This window comes from Atractosteus spatula, chromosome 8 (genome assembly GCF_055471065.1).
Source record: "Atractosteus spatula isolate fAtrSpa1 chromosome 8, fAtrSpa1.hap1, whole genome shotgun sequence".
Classification (NCBI taxonomy): Eukaryota; Metazoa; Chordata; class Actinopteri; order Semionotiformes; family Lepisosteidae; genus Atractosteus; species Atractosteus spatula.
Window position 1 is genome coordinate 16,575,813 of NC_142713.1, and position 17,988 is coordinate 16,593,800.

The following is a 17,988-nucleotide window of genomic DNA, read 5'->3' on the forward strand; positions in this document are numbered from 1 at the left end:
AAACCTCAAATAGTAAAGAGTAATTTTACAGTAAAGAGTAAAGAGTAATTTGACACTCAAGAGCTTGACAGGCTAGCTTTGACAATACCTGATTTTATTAGCTCTAAAAAATCTACTTTCATACCATGTTTTTTCCAGTATGCAAGACGGCCTTCTCCAAAGCCCCGTTTTTCTAGTGCATCCATCTTCATGTACTTGAAAAAGCCAAATCTGAGAAAAGAGCACAAGTTCGTTTTCAGAAAAAGGAAGCAGTGGACTTTTTTTGATAAAAAATACTTTTAAGGCTCTAATATAAACCATGGAATCCAAATGTGCTTTTTAACGTTTTGATTTAGCTTTTCCCCAAAACAATTAAGTCCAGATGAAGCTAATTTTCTCCTTGTGAAAAAAAATGGAAAGGCTACAGATGGTGCCTATATAGGTCACTACATATTGCAGCACGTATAACTATTACAATGAACAATGAGAAAAAATGCTTATCCCTGCAGACCCCTCAGCAGGTGCAGGGTGCTTGTGAGCAACTAAGTTTGTTGCCTCTCAAAAGCTTGCGTGGGTATACTGCGCAAGAGTGGCGTAAATAAAGAAATAAAAACCAAAGGCAATTTGTTCTTTTTGTATGTTTTGTCAGAAAACTGTTTGGTTATTATACTTAATTTATTAGAAAGTTTTACTGTGTGAAAAGTTCAGATAGATCTCTGAAGAAATTAGAGGTATTCTTTCTATTATGTTTTTTTTGTTTCAAGAATTCATCCACAGTTCAACAGTTTACTCTTTGCAATTATGTTTCACATTCCTAAGAACTGGAGAGATCACCCATAAATACCCCAAATAAGTCACAATCCCCAAAAATACAAAGTCTACCATCACCTTTTTATATACATTTTGCATTACACATGCCCCAGTATGCTGTTTTTAATAGTGTTGTTAAGTTAGGCAAAAATGGTACATTTCAAAAGGCCTTGATGGCTCATAAAACAACAACAACAAAAAGGTATTTCAAAAAGAATATGATTACTGTGTTTAAAGATATAATGTACTGTATGAGGCATCATAATGAAAAAAACACTTTGGGCCTGTGAAGGTTATATATATAGTATATGGCTTTTGTTACTACAATTGGAAGAGGTAAAGGACACATGGCGTTTTCCCCATGGTGGTATAGTAACAATGGCAAGGTCTAATTCATTTCTCCTTTAATGATCCCCAGTATAAACAGTAACATGCCCCATAATTGGCGAAATGGTGGCACAGTAGTTACTATTCCTGCCTTACAGCACTGGGACCCTGTGGTGTTCAATTCTGGATCTGTGGTGCTATCCGCATGGAGTGTGCATGTTCTCCCCATGTTCACATGGGTTTTTGCCAGGTGCCCCCACAGTCCAAAGACATTCTGGTAGCTTAATTGGCTTCTGGGAAAAGAAGCCTTGGTGTGAATGTGTGTGTCCTGTGATGGATGTATCTCATTCAGAGTGTATCCTGCCTTGCTCCTTGCCTTTTGCCAGTATAGTTTCTGGCTCCCGTGCAACCCTGTATTGGATACAGTGCTTAGAATATCGATGGATGTCCCATTAATTTATCTACGTCACAGAACAAAGTAACATGACTGAGGTTTTATTTGCAGTTGGTATTTAAAAGTGTTTCATAAAGATCAGTGATTAACTTCCGTATAACCGGTCCATCCATGTGACCCAACCTTCTTCTAAAGTTGTATTCTCAATAACCAACCTCTTGGCAATTCCATAAGCAGAAAATAGGTTTGTACTAGAAAAACTCATCTGAGAAATAGATCACCCAAACTGCCAGTTATATTCATTTTCATCTTGGGGCAGTCTATTTTCATTTCCTTTGTGTGGTTTCTTGTATGATAGTGCCATCTTCTGGTGTTTTGGCAAACTACTTTTAAAGTGTTTTAGTTTGTGTGGAACAACTGAACTGTTGCACACTGAAAAAGTAAATTCAGTGACTAAACCATGGCTGTATGCAAATCATATGTACTGCAGGCATTGCAACCTTCACATTAAAAAGCATACATAACATAAGTTTTAGTCATGTCAATTTGTAAAGGAAGTAGGCCCCTATACTTGTACTCATTGGTACAGGTTGAAAATCCTTTATCCGAAATTCCAAAATCCGAAAACCTACAAAATCCGAAACTTTCCAGCTCACAGTGATGTCATCGATGAAGTACCCTCTCCCTCAAGTTTCTCGGACCTGATGTAGTTGTAATGTCTGGGGCTGCATTTATCAAGTTTGTAAGCACTGATCATCATGTTCTGTTTTGATTTTTTGTACGGTAAGTACAAAACTATTTTTACGCGAGATCTGAATTTCACCTCCATGTACGAGTGTAACTTGACTAGCGTCATTACTTGTACGTTACTTTAAAAATAAAATGCTGACTTTTTTCAGTTTTTATTTTATTTACCTGTAATCATATTCAATGCTTTGTTTTTATACCTTACATAAAACTTAATACTGTAGAGTAAAAAATAAAATACAAATGGCGTATGTGTACTGTTACCTTTTAATCAAAACATGACATCGTAGGTGGAGACTGATATCTTATCTTTCTGATGGTATTATGTTTAAAACATTATTAAAAATGTATATAAAACTACATTCAGGGTATATGTATAAGCTATATTATGAAATGTAAATGGATATCGTGTTTAGACTTGGGTCCCATCCCCAAGCTGTCCCTTTAGAGATGCAAATATAAAAATATTCCGAAAACCGAAAAAATCCGAAATCCGCAACACTTTCGGTCCCAGGAATTTCGGATAAGGGATTCTCAACCTGTATATAGATGAAGCATAAATGTAATGTTTTGAACTAACTTAAATTTTCTACTGAAATAAATTTACTCTATAATTACCTTACCTGGTCTTTGCTTAAAGAACCTGGAGCTGCTATAAACCCATATCTAAGTTTGCCTTTGCTGTGTGAATAACTTCATATTAATAATAATGGAAATAAAAAAAATCTATGTATGTAAATGTATTTCTAACCACCTTCAATAATACATTCTTCTAAAACAGATTTACTTTATCATAGTCACAGTAGAAAATAAAAGCAGGCACTTTACTTCTCTAGGTAGTATGGGTTCTCATGGTAGAAGCATTTATTCTCAGTTTCCATATGTGTCAGTCTTGTGTAGTCGTTGGGGTAAACGTAGGACATACGCACCTAATGAAAAAAAGACAAAATGAAGAAAAGTGAATAGTACAATGGTTCATTGGCTTACTTTCACTAGGCACTAATATTTATGCACAAAATATCCCCAGAGGAAGACATCCAGTGTTTCACTACATGAAGCGCATTGTCTGAAAAATATTATGTCCACACCTGGTCAACTACATATGCAGTCCAGACAGGCAGTACAGGTGTTAATCCCATTTTGTGTGCTTATGCACATAACACAACATCCAAATACATACTACTACAGTTTATCACATTAAAAACAATAGGTTTAAATTAAGGTAGAAATAAAAACACATTGTTCAATTATTTGAACCTGTATTTAATATTGTGGTCAGTTGATATTATTTAATATTTGAAGAAGTCATCGCTTTATGCAGTGTGCTTGGGAGACCATTAAGTTTTATAATCAAGTGGAGGCCTTTCACCCCATCTGAAAAATAGAAAGGATGTTTTGGCTCCAATGTTTTGGCTGTTGAGTCTTCTTAAGGTAACATTTACAGTTTATATACATACACATTCTAGAGGACACTTACACATTAGCCAACTGTACAATAAGCAGCTGGACAACTGTAATATATTAAAAAGGAAAAGGTCAAATATTTGATGAGCCTTAGCATTGTGAATCTTTAACCATGCTATACCTCACCCAGTTGTTGGACCGTACTGCATATTTGTAAGTCATAAGAATAAGCGATATGGCCAAGTTAAAAAAAACTACAATGATTCTACAGTCCACAGAGTTCCAAATGTACTTATTAACTATGTGAGGATGAAAGTGTTTTATACCTCCCTGACACACACCCGTGAACAAAAAAAGGCTAGTGCTGCCTGTGTTTAAACAGGTCTTTCCTAGTTGAAAAGCTCCATTAAAGAGTAAGCACTTCAAACTAGAATTAGTTACATATTATATGAAAAGTGACAACCAAACCATTAAATGCAATAAATAAAAACACTTACAAGTTACTATGTTCAATAAGGGATTGTAAACATAATGAACTGTCTTCCATTACCCAATTTTTTAAACTTTTTTTTACCTTCATGTCTCATTTAATTAAGCTCAGAGTCAAGCTTTTACAAAATCCATTTTCTTTTGTGTGTAATTATTGAACTTGTTATCAAATTAACATCAGTTTATTTTACTTAATCTAAAGTGTTACCTTTAACTACGTTTCCTGAATATAATAATTAATAAATGCTTACACTTGTATAGTGCTTTTCTGGACACTCCACTCAAAGCGCTTTACAGATAATGGGGACTCCCCTCCACCACCACCAATGTGCAGCATCCACCTGCGCCAGATGTGCACCACACATCAGCTATCAGTGGGGAGGAGAGCAGAATAATGAAGCCAATTCATAGATAGGGATTATTAGGAGGCCAAGATTGGTAAGGGCCAATGAGAAATTTGGCCAGGACACCGGGCTTACACCCCTACTCTTTTCGAGAAACCTCAGAGAGTCAGGACCTCATCCGATGGACGACGCCTTTTTACAGTATAGCATCCCTGTCACTATACTGTGGCATTAGGACCCACATGGGCCGCAGGGTGAGCACCCCCTGCTGGCCCCACTAACACCTCTTCCAGAAGCAACCTTAGTTTTTCCCAGGAGGTCTCTCATCCAGGTACTGACCAGGCTCACACCTGCTTAGCTTCAGTGGGTTGCCAGATGTGAATTGCAGGGTGACATGGGCGCTGAATATGATGTATTACATAAAACTATAGTGTTTATATATAATCTAACTGACATATCTAAGTTTCACAGAAACAATACTTAATAATTCTATTTATATAAAAGTCATATAACCTCCTCCTCAACTCCACTGGACCATATGTTTGTTCTTAAAAATAGAAATGATTTCACAATATAGAGAGAAAACACTATAATATGCTACTCATGAAATTAAATGAAAATCTAAATAAACCAAATCAAAAGGTTTATATTTAATAGCACCTTTGGTAATAAAAAAGTAGCTTTTTAGCTATTTAGGGTAATACCTTTTTAGGGTATTGACAGGAACAAAATGTTAATAACGAAGAAACCTGAAAATGAGCCAACTAGATTTACACAGTAAATGTGATGGGTTAGCTGCTACGTTGCTCTATACAGCTGGTCATGCACAGTTTACCTTTAATTGTTGTGATCAAGGTTCTGAAGATTGTGACCAATGTGAATCAATGACTGATAAGTGACAAGACTGGAGTGGGGAGCTCCATCTGTGCATGAGCTGCAAAGGAACAAGCGGAGATTAATTCTGTACTGAAAAGTAGAAAGAAGGGAAAACAGTTTCACCTGTGGAGTCTGTCCTTTTACTTTTTACTTTTCAGCAAAGCATTAACCTCGACTTTCTGATGTCTCAGCTCTTTACTGTTGAAGGGACTTGGTAATAAAAAAAACCCTTTAAATTATGAACACTGTGTTTAAATATGCTGAGAGGGAAGCAGGCCATACTTACAAACTGTAAACCCTGATACCGCAGCAGTGGGAAACCTTTGATGTTGTAGGTGGGTTTATAAGTGCAGTCTGGTAGAACACGGCGCAGGTAGGAACTGTCTATCATAGGAACTTGAGAGAAAACCACTGTAAGGGTTAAAATGTCTAGCCAAAGAAAATGCTGAAGTAATCTGAAACAGAACAACTGAAACATACAAAATCAAAATGCGAAAACAAGAAAACTGTAAACCGCAGATCTACAAATATCCGTTTTTTTTTCCAGCATTTCACAAACCCAAGCCAGGAGAGTCTGCATTTTTTCAGCACAGTGTGGCTATACGAAACCTTATTGTTGCAATGGCATTTGGCACTTCATGAAAATCTCAATGCCTAAACTGCAAGTTAAATACAAGGTTTAAAATACACAGAAACCTAACAAAAACAAACCACGAGAAAAAACAGACGACAAAGACAGTAGATCTGTTTTCTATATTCCTGAAAATGTATTTAAATTGACAATAATTGTGGAACTATTAAACTATTAGCAGGGGCTTACCTTGAAAGAACGTATCTCGGGGGTCTTCTCTGAGCATCTCTGCACCGTGACTGGTGGTTTGCTGCATCTCACTGTGGGACCGCACATGACTTGCAGTCGACTGGGGGATGTGACTCACCTCACTCATCTTTAGAGAAGACTCATCTGCCCAGGGACAAATCAGGGAAGACAAATAACAGAGGAAAGTAGCAGCCAGCAAATTATAAAAGGTTAATTTGCGTGCACAGGTTTAAAAAAAAAAACAAGACTAGCGTTAATACGAATCCCTTTTTTTCCCCAACAGAATGTTAATATTTAAGAATATTACAGTATACTTGCAGATCCAGTCAAGATTTAAAATAACATGATGAAATCAAATTGCACACTCACACTTTCAAGTGACCATTAACTGGGGAGCATGCTCAGATGAACAAAGTATAAATGTCAACACAGTTCCTGTGTTTACTACACAGCATGTCATTTATAGCAGGGTAATTAATCTCTAAATGTCAACAATTATTTTATAAAACTGTATTGGACTGATAAGACGTAGTTACTGCCTTTTTCATTTTTATATTATGAAAGCATTTGGCTATAGGAATACACAAAGTTTAAAAAACAAACCTTGACATGTAAGTGGAATTAAATTATTCATTTGAAGAGAAAGCTAGAAATACCACTGTAATACTGTAAATTATGCTGGTCAAGCAGTAAGAAAAGCAGATTATAATTAATTCTTTTTGGATTAATTAAATAAATGAAAATGAAAAAGAAGAAAATTCAACAGACAAAATTAAAAAAATATCTGATGAAGTCAAAAAAAGAGTTAAGAAGATCATAATTGTTGTACACTGAACATCTGAAGACAAACCAGACATGTATTTTTAAGATTAAGAACAAGTTTTCAAACTGAATACATTTTTAAGAAACACCTTACTAAAAAAAGGCTGGTAGCTGGCATAAACATTGTGGCCACCAAAATATTTAGTCACCTCAGTAATTTAGTTTTCCATTACAACAAAGTAGTTAAACTCAAGGCAAATGAGCAGTTGAAGTGCCAAAATACACTTAAAAATTAAATGGGCAGTGTACTTTCTTAGAATTGCAGAACCTGGTCAATAAACTGACTACAAACTTACTTTTGTAGAGAGAAATATAGTTTGAATTGATGACTGTAAACTTTAAGCCAGAGTTACTGAGTCGCCACTGCAAAAAAACAAAGAAAGGTGAAATCGAGTGTAATCGCTCCAAAAGCAAACATACTAACATTTATTCGCTTGTAAAATAATTATTTTAAGGGACAGTTTTTTGCCATTTCTAAAAAATGTTATTGAGAATAGTCTTGTACCATATGCCCACCCAATTTGGAATTGCCAATCATTTGACATACCGTTACACCTACAGGTTTGTATTCTAATAAAGCAGAACAGGAGCCAGACTTGCAGACATGCTCCTCCAACATGGCCCCCTGCCAGAGCTTTTCACACACTACAAAATCCACAGTAAATTGAAGCAGAGTTATTGCTATCTGGAGAAGCACTGTATCTCTTATGTATGTCACTGTAAGCTTGGAAGTGCCCAGAAAATTACAGAAGCTGAGGGGACATTGGGTAACTAATGCCCACCCTATCCCCGATTAGGAACATGACCCAGGTTCCAGCTAGTGATATCTCAGCCGCTAGGTGAGCACCTTCTCTGGTTTAGTCATTCAGGAATTCTTTTCTTAGTGTTTTTAACTGCTCATTGAGTCTGTAAACTGCTGAAGATCATATATAATGAACAGGTCAATTTTAGAACCAATGTGACCAATGTGACCGGCCGCTCTAGGTGCATCTGCAAACCTTATGAGGCTGGGTTAAGGCTGAGATATCACAAAATCAACACATGGTTGCAATCATTTACAGAGAATATTTGGAGTATGGCTAGGCTGCATCTTGCTAGTGCAACAAAGGAGAAAACATGCTTTTCTTGTCTTTTCAAGGACTTGCATCATTAAATTGATTTTCCCTTTATATTAATTATGTGCTCTTTCTTTACCTGCACTCTTTCTTGATTTGCTGTTAGATTTAAATGGTGTGAAAACAAAAACAAACTAAAAAAACAGCTTTAAAACCCTGCTTTGCATATTGAATTCCATTACACCCCACCATAAAATGAAGCGTGATGTTTTAAATTTTTCCCACCTAAAAAATTCTAGACTTTGTAAATAGTTGCTGTAGTGCAGCAGCATTTGTGTGTTTCCAGAAATGTCTTCTATGTTTCATCTAATGACAGTGCTATTAAAAACATTTTAACGAACTACTGTGTTCAAAATCTTGAATGGCAAAGCAATACTTTATAGTCAAAGAGATAATGTTTTGAGACCACTAATCACACGAAAAACAAATGTCTGGAAGACAGATTTATGAATTTAAAAGGCCTGGCCTCCGCTAAAATTAGTTTTTGTAAAATTTCACTGATCAAAGGTTGTTAGGCCTTCAGATATTTGTCACTTGCAAATTAATATTTATCTTTTTGTGGACTAATCACACTACAGCATTTCTCTCTGGCATTTTAAACACCATCCTCCCCCCCAAAAAATGTTACGCAATGTACCTTTCAAACTTGAACAAAACTGAGGTACAAAACTGTACTGCAATATTTAGCTATATTTCAAAATAGGTCTCCCTCCCCAATCTAAAGGAGAAATACATTATGAATCTGATGCAAAACGCCACATTATAACTGTTTTGTGGTCTGCAAAAGACACAAATGGCTGACAACATGTCTTCATAAAGATTATAAAACTATAAACCCAAATCTACCAACGGCGTACATTTAAAAATGTTTTTTAAACAGGCCATCCCACTCCTGCTCCTTTGAGTGATATTTTTGAGTCACAAAACCAAACAACACTACCCACACACACATTTATTAATATATACAAATTTGACCTCTGTTGGTTCTACCACCTAAACAGTGGAAATCCGACCACCAGTAATTGCTGTTTTACTTGCACTGTTATAATTAACCTAACAAAAGTAAAAATATGTTTTTAGTAATATGAATTAATAATGTGTATTAATTATTAATATTTCACAATCCATGGCTGTATTCCTTGTTGCACTGCGCAACACAGAACTTAAGGCAGTCTTCCTCCAGGATTTAACATGGTTACTGTAATATCAACCGCAGATTAAAGTTGGCAAGCAAACCTTTCCCTTTTTTCCCCCCCTCTCAAGATTAAATGTCACAGGTGATTTATCAAAGCAGGAGAAGAAACAGTCTGAGCAGGTACCATACTCGAAAAATTAACAAGTGATTTTAGCTCCTACTCAAGTATCAATTTCTGTGGAATTTCTGTGCTGTTCATTATTCAGCGGCTCATGGACAAAATAAAGTTCTCCAGTTGTAGGTGACACAGCTTTTATTCAACAGCTTTGTTTTAAAGCATTTTAAGTATTGTTCATGTTACAGACTCAATTTTGAACTGCCGATTGTTTCTTTATATCTCGACTCATAGAAACAACTCCTGTATTACAGACATTTTCCTTCTGAAATTCAGATCAAAGATCAAAGTGAATAAGAAGACATGTTCAGTGAAAAAGGATCTCCCCTTGATATTCGATGTAAATTTCATTCTTTAAATAATAACTGATAATAATGAATTACTCACAGCTACTTCCACATGGTCTGTGCCATGGTCATTCTGTTTGTGTATAACTTCAAAGTAGTACTTTTTCACTGTTTTCAGCCTAAGAGAAGAAGGAAAAAGAAATGTAAGGACATGACTACTGTTTCTCCAGTATATAGTAAGTTTTTAACTACAGTTTTCTAAAACTCACAAACATTCAGAGTGGGGAAATAATTCAAATATTTATTTCTCTGTGACTATTGTTCAATTAAATTAAAGGTAATTTACACCAGTTATTTGCAGGGATAAGCAAGGTATTTCTAAGGTATTTAAAGTAATTCCTTCCTTACTAGGTGAAGTTGTTTTTTAAATTTAATTCCCAAAAAGTGAAACTTAACCAGCACAAACTCTGGAAGCTGCTGTGCATGGTTAAGTATCAATCACTTCCTGAATCACTTTATTTAAGTATTCATTGTTCATAATATTTTATCAGACTTTTATTGCATCTGATTTTACTTTTGCCCTGATCTGCTGGTTTGGGAATGTGAATTGGGGGAATTGGGGGTATTGTCAAACTGTGTCAGAAAGTCATTGGTGCTGATCTTTCGGCCCTATCCCAATTCTATATGTTACCAGTCTTGCGTAAAACATATTCCATCCTAGATGACCTTTCTTACCCTTTGTTTCATGAATTCCAACTACTCCCCTCTGAACACAGATACAGATTTCTCATTTATACCTACTGTATGCCCATAACCTTGCTCAATGGATGATTCTCTTACTAATGTTTATATGTATTGCTTGTTTGAGTGTTTTTTTATATTGTCTGTTGCTTTAAAACAAATTGCTCCTTGGGGATATTAAAGATACTCTGTTCTGTTATATTCTGATATTTTACCATCACCCCACAGAAAACAAATGGGAAATAATACAAACTTACAGCTTTGAAGCTCCCTACTTCCCCACTTTTTAGAATTGTCTGAGCTAAACTGGTGAATTGTATAGTAAGTTTTTCATTTTTCAATTCAGCCAGGACTTTTCTTTCAAAACTATCCCATTCTCTCAAATTGTATGTTAAGATTCCTATTCTCGGTAAGCTGTAAGTTAGCTGCCCTAACCTTCTATTACCAATGAAACAAACCATGAATGAACATTTTACAGCAATTCTGCATGACAGGATAAATCCATTCTTTAACCAAGAATATTACTAATTTCTATTACACAATTCTCATTCATTTATTTTCCTTTAATTCTGTTTGACATTTTCTCAATTATTGTTGTCACTTCAAATGTTTGTCTCAAGGAAAAATGAAACAGACACACTTAAGAATTTCCTACTTCTTTTGAAACTATTCAAGATTTCCATTACACATTTGGCCCTAACAACAGCTTTAAATAACAGAAGCAATCTTGCACTTTAAATCTTTAAATTAAATTAAGTGATTTTCAGTGTACATATTCGTTACACTGGGCTTTATTTAGCAAGGCTGCTGTGGTGTTTGACTTGCATTTTGATCTCAAGCCAAAAATTAAAAAGTAGAGTTGTTTCTGAATGTTATTTGATCTCTTGGCATTAAAAACACTCACTTACTGCACTGGGCGAGAAATCTGACTGGTATACTTCTCATATTCCCCTGGGGCAGTCCATTCTTTGCCAGTCTGAAAGAAAACCACAGAAACACAAAGAAATAAAATGCTTTGTTATAAAACAAAGGTCCACTACCAAAGAGAAAAAAGAAAAGGGAAAAACAAAACAATATTGCAGTGGATGAATAAATTAAGAATGAGTGAATGATCACAAATAAAAAATTAAGACTACTGAATGGGTTAGCTGGGAAATAAGAAGCACAGCCAGAATAAAAGTGAATTTAATCATTTTGGAGTCTCAAGGTCAGCAGCATTTTCCTCAATAAAGCGAAGTGTAAAGCATTAAAAAGGCTGCAGTACTTTCCTTCCTTTCTGTGTGATTTGAGCTTATTTCCCAGTCTACAAGATAGCCTGACACATGATAAGAACAAGAAAGCACATACGAAAGGACAGCTCATGACCTCTCTCTATGACTGTGCTTTGTTTTCATGCCTTTTGAAGGGATCTTGATTGTTCTTTAACAATCACTTTGAAGAAAAGCTCCTGAATGGCCAAAGGAAGTTTCCCATGGATTTTTCAAACAAAGAGGGGCAAATAAAATGTTGTTGTAGATATATATGATTACCAATACATCTGTATACTGTATCATAATTACAAAAACATAAATACGCAACACCTTTAAAGATGTTTTAAAAAACTTTGTCTTTCACTGCATCTCTTAGCCCATTTCAGCGTGGTTTGCTTGAATAAATCTGAGAACATGTGAAAACATAAAATATGTTAGCTGTATTTATTTTGTCACTAGCCTACTTCTGAATGGTGTTTATCCGAGAAAATAGACTTTTAGATGCATTTTATGTTTTTGTAAAATTTAAAACAAAACTATAAATATACTATTATACAAATTCATTACTTTACGAGTATGGTATTCAGTTTCAAACCATGTTCTGCTTATTATGAACCTCTTTTACTTAACTTTAAACTTAAAAAACAAAGAATAAATAAAACAGAAAAACAGAGCAACCCCCCCCCCCCCCCACACACACACACACACACGCCAAAATTGGTTCCCTCTCTGAAGGCCCCAACTACAAAATGAGACGGCTATGACAGAAGCACTATTCAATGAGAATTCGACCATGTCAGCAGGAGCACTCCAACTCTCCACCCCATTCCCCTACACACACCCTACACCACGGACCCACGTACTAGAAAGCTCAAGATTACTTATAGCAAGAGTGGATCTAATTCAATGATGCCAATGAGAGGGTGGAGTCTCCCACCACAGTGCCAATATTCTTTTACCTCTGGTTAAACTAGCAAACCAGATGGGTTTCTGCCATTGTGGGAAACTAAAAGTAAAATAATTTAACACCGGCTCAGAACAGAAAAGATCCTTATGTAGGATAGTGGACAAAGAAGGATGAAACTATTCCCAAAAATTAACTACATTTGGACATTTTCAAAACGTGGAAAAAGCTGTCTTTAACACCCCCTGGTTAGGGCATAAAGGGATTACCTTAAAACTAAATCATCTACAAAAGGTGAGGTACACTCGCTGAAGTGGATAATTTAACTTAATTTAATTAATTTCACTTAAAAATTTAATGGATTTTTATGAGCCAAATTTAGGCCAAACAGAAATATTGGGCAATAAAAAAAGTGAAGTCCCTTTTCCCTAATAGTGGTAACTGATAAATGTCTCTGGGAAGCATGTAAATTATGAACAGAGGAAGCCAGTCCCTTAAAATACAGCAGATTATGTATTGGATACCAACACAAACCCACCCACCAGGGAACAGTGCAGATACACGGAATTCAACAGGTGAACTGGGATGAAATCTGCCAACGACATTGCAGTTCTCCATAATGCCAGCCTGTATGGTAGAGTGGCAATCCCATCTTATATTTCACATGGATTTTGCAACAAAGCACCTACGCAATCCTTCAAAAATGTGGGAAAAGGTTTTGTGGACAGATAAGCATGCTACGATCTGTGGATCTGCATTAGACATACAAGTTCCACCAACACCATCCATAGTCAAGCATGGTGGTGGAGGCATCATGCTATGGGGATGCTTCTCCAAAACAGGGAAAGGAAAGCTTCTTAGGACTTAAGGGAAAACAAACTCAGGCAAGAAAAGGCAAATACTATCCAAAATAACTCACGGCTGTCACTTCAACCAAAGGTACATTTCCACCCCAAACAGTGAGTTCACAGGTCTGAATACTTACGCAATTAATATATTACAAGTTTGCCTCTTCATTTTCTGCGGACGTTTACTGTAACTTCTTACCCTTAGAAGTCTTCAGTTTCAACATTCAGAAGTTGAGGAGGTGACAATACATTAAATTCGCACCACAATACATCACCAAATAGATGTGGGTAAAATGTCGAGCGTCAATACCCTATAAAGTAAGGTACTGAATTCTGAATGTTCTATTCCCTCACTAATAAAACAGCCATCTGGAGCTGGTTCTTTGTTGAACAGTTTAACAGAAATTATTCCATAATCTTATAAATATGGGCGGAGCGGTGGGACTGTGGCTAAGGATCTGCGCCTGTGGCTGGAAGGCTGCCAGTTCAAATCCCACGGCCGGCAGAGGAATCCTACTCCGTTGTGCCCCTGAGCAAGGCCCTTAACCCCAACTGCTCCAGGGGCGCTGTACAATGGCTGACCCTGCGCTCTAACCCCAAACTTCTCTCCCTGTCTGTGTGTCTGTGTCTCATGGAAAGCAAGCTGGGGTACACGAAAAGATGAATTCCTAATGCAAAAAAATTGTATACGGCTAATAAAGTGATCTCTTATCTTATGGTAAATGTTCAAGAAGGCCAAACACTAATGTCTACTGTGATGTAGATGTACTGTATTGTCTGTAAGACTTTGCACAGGATACATTAAGGATAGATGTATGGGATTCTGGATGAACGCAATCCAGATAGATTTTAGGTCTTTCAGGTATTCAGAAAAACGAAGGAAGATGATTTATATTGCACTTAAAATGTGTTATCTTTAACACATTAGTTTGAGGACTAATCTGCGTCTGGGGGTGAATTACACAACAATCGCTAAAGATGAACAAAAACAATTGGAGCAGTATGTCCTGTATAGAGGGAAGGTTTTTTTTACTTACTCACCTTTCCCACGAAAGCTAAGAGAGTTAGATTTAAAGGTTGGTCATCCGAGCTCAGCCAGAATTCAGAATTATCGTCTGAGGCCACTGCAAACTGGTACTCACCTAAAACACAGGTATTGTGATGTGTTAACTCACATTCAGCTACTGTTTCACACTCTTGTCTGTTAAATCACATCCACTGAATCCAATAAACAGATAATCACTAGAAATAATATTCACACTGCAGCCATTAAATGGAGGATTAAATAATTAAAAAATGAAACTCTAGATAGGTTAAAAAACATCATAAAACAAAAAATGATCATGGATAAAAAGAAGTGTAATGGTCTCCTGTCCAAAAACATTTAATGAAGTCATTGTGAATAATGTGATTTAATGGAACAGCAGAATAACCTAAACCAGAGGTAGGCAACTGCAGTACAGTCCTGGGGTGTTACATATGCTTCTAGTTTTCATTTCATCTCAGAGCTTAATGACTTAAAGTACACTAATTAAGTGGATAAGAAGTGAAATCATCTGTTTTGCAGGTGTTAAGTCAAGTGTTAATAGACAGGTACCCATTAAATCAACACAAAGCTGCCACTTGCGGACTGGAGCTGTCTTTCCCTGACCACTACCAGAAACACAGAATAAAATGCTAATCGTTACTTTAATGAAAAGTGAAAGGTATCGATTTTGTTCATTTTCATGCTGTAAACAATGCCATTCTCATTCTGGTGCAGTGAAAGGCAGACACAGACTCTACAAAAGGGTGTCCTGTTCCCTGTGGATCACATTACAGGAGCAGCTGCTGCTCTGTACATATAGTACATGTGGCACCCACTGCATGAAGGCAAAAGAGCACAGGCAACAGCAGGTGGTTAAAACCCTGCCATCATACAGTAACATTATGAAGTGTTGGTAATTTTCCACTGTCACTATACGTACAGATTAGGGTGGGCAACATTCCTGAGGAAAGTTTTTAAAGTTTATAATTTTACAATTTGTCCACCCCTTATCATCATTACATAGTAATTTCCATCTTCATGCTACTTGTTACAAGGAGTTAGATCATCTCTGAAACACAAAATTAAGACCCAGAAAAAAACAAATGACCTCTTGAAAGAGCTGAAGGGCCTACCAATTTAAGATTGAGCCAAGTATTGCAATGAAATATTAGAAAAAACCTACAGGCCAAAACCTCAGGGCTAAGTACAAACTACAGAACCCCGTCTAAAAACAAAACAAAAATGTGGGAACAGCAAACATCCTTCCATCCACCCACCCATTCATCTGTCACAAACTTGCTTTTCTTGGTAAGGGTCAAGGCACTCTGGAGCCTACAACAACAGCACAGGGCACAAGCAGAGACTCTGACCACATGACTGCACCCTCCCTCCACAGAACGCCAGTTTATCACAGGGCCAAGAGAAGGGGGCAATTTAGAATACTTAGCATGTCTTAGGGAGGAGGGAGGAAACCAGAGCAAAACCGACATCAACACTTGAAGAACAAACTCCACACAGACAAATGTCCGATTTAAACCCAGAATCCTGGTGCTCTGATGCACCAGTAATAATAACAAATACTGAAAAGCATAATTCACCACTAAATCCGGGAGTTCCAATAAAGAGGGCACTTGTTCGAAGCCCGTTAATTTAAAAATAAGTATAAAGTAGAACACCATAATGACCAGTATTATTTTTTTTTAAATCTGCGTTACAAAAAATACAACTTTCAGTTTCTAAAAATAGTTAAAATTAACTGTTTCTCATCACACATTTATTAAGAATTTAAAAGATGTGAAAAGCAATGCAAAAATTCTAGAGAAAACAAAAACAAAATTCTAGAGAAAATTGTCAGAGATATTACTGTTTTACAGAAATCAACGAGCTCTATTATTTGTTTCTGTGCAGCTTTTTGCAGAAATTATTACCTCTCACTATTTTATCATGGTTTTAACCCAATAGTGACTTAATTATTTCACTTATACATTCTGAATCAAGATGGTTACAGTTTGTAATTTTTTATAGGAATTACTGTTCTTACAGAGATCATAAAGGAGAACCAAACCAATGAAACTGTGGAGAAAGCTGTAATGATCAGGCTGCAGTGGCCAGTGGCCAGAAGAGACAGATTCTGGATTGCAGAAGAGACAGCACATGCAGAGCACCTGGCTGCAGTGAGAGGTCACACCCAGGTGTCCTGGGGTATTTAAACCCTGTTCAGTCTCTCCCTGGCGATCCAGCATTGATGTTTATTCCACTTCACTCCTGAGCCATATGCCAGCTTCCTAGTGGAGCCCTTCTTGTTGTTGGGCTCTGCCTGTGCTGTCAAGAGCTTCTCCAGGCTGCTGAGCGTGAAGAAGAGGTCGGGACCCCACTTTGGTCGAACCTCAGCAGATGACTCTCTTGGCCCAGTCTCCGGCACATCTCTCTGGTCCGCCTAGATGGTGCACGCTGGCAAGGTTTCTGAGAAGACCCATCGAAGACTGCACACCCTGGTCACCTCGGTATTCGGTTTACCTTGTGGAGGACCACCCTGAATGGGAGCATCCTGCCCGGCTCAAGGCTCCAGACCCCTCAGCATACACACTCCTTCCCTGTGTCCAATGTCTGAATCCTGGACTGTCCCAGTGTCCTGGGCAACTATTTGATATATGGGCGGGCCCTGCTCCTGGAGCTGGGACACATCCACCTCAGGTTGGCCTTGCTCTTTGTCAGCCTGTCTAGCGCCCGAGGTGAAGTAAGCCGGCAGCTCTCTCCGAACTGCGATGCCCTCTTGGGTCTATTCCCTGGTGGGGTGGCCAGGGTCGTTACAAAACCTTAAAGATGGTGATTTATGAGATGAAGTTAACCTGCATGTTATCGATTTGGTCCACTATACTTTCAATTAACAGAATTAGGTTAAAAAAACAGTGACTCTTTAGAGGCAGAAGTAATAAAATCGTGAAAACGACTGTATCAGAGAAACTGAAAAAATTATAGTTATCCCGAAACGTGTCACGCCTTTCCTGAAACTCCTGCTCAACAATGCTTTCTAAACACATTCGCAGATTGGTCTGCATCACCCATCAGTCTAGCCATAGGAAAGGCAATAAACTCACCATCAATGTAAGGGTGAAGGTAGCCAAATATCCTGAGACCATAGTTTGTCCACCTAGGGGACACAGCCAACTTCTTCACTGTAGTTCGTGTCTGGGAAAAAAAAAAGTGTTAATCTCAGCATTATGCAGGTTACATTCTTGCTTAAAGGGTACAATCCTTTACAAACCCTGCTAATGGAGATAAAGAAGTCATGACATTAAGCAAAGTATTCACCCCCCTTGGACTTTGTCATAGTTTGTGAGCAGAACTTGTAGAATAGAATTTTGTTTTCATTTTTGAGATTATAGAGTGATTTATGTTGATCAATGGCCAAAATGTCCAATTTAATACATTATGACTCTATATCGTTGCACAACAAAATGTGAAAAAGTCCAAGGAGGATGCAGACTATTGAT

The 17,988-nt window shown here is 37.1% G+C and overlaps 1 protein-coding gene across 1 annotated transcript in view; it reads right to left on the reverse strand.

Moving 5' to 3' along the window:
* Positions 1-17,988, reverse strand: part of b4galnt3b (beta-1,4-N-acetyl-galactosaminyltransferase 3b) — an 88,262-nt gene that overhangs the window by 21,338 nt on the left and 48,936 nt on the right. The window contains exons 4-12 of the mRNA XM_088924206.1: positions 17,593-17,683; positions 14,509-14,609; positions 11,374-11,441; positions 9,825-9,903; positions 7,309-7,375; positions 6,191-6,334; positions 5,657-5,766; positions 3,086-3,186; positions 125-210 (exon numbers count right to left, since the gene is read on the reverse strand). Coding sequence (XP_088780332.1) covers positions 125-210; positions 3,086-3,186; positions 5,657-5,766; positions 6,191-6,334; positions 7,309-7,375; positions 9,825-9,903; positions 11,374-11,441; positions 14,509-14,609; positions 17,593-17,683 — 847 coding nt within the window. The remainder of the gene's footprint in view (positions 1-124; positions 211-3,085; positions 3,187-5,656; positions 5,767-6,190; positions 6,335-7,308; positions 7,376-9,824; positions 9,904-11,373; positions 11,442-14,508; positions 14,610-17,592; positions 17,684-17,988) is intronic.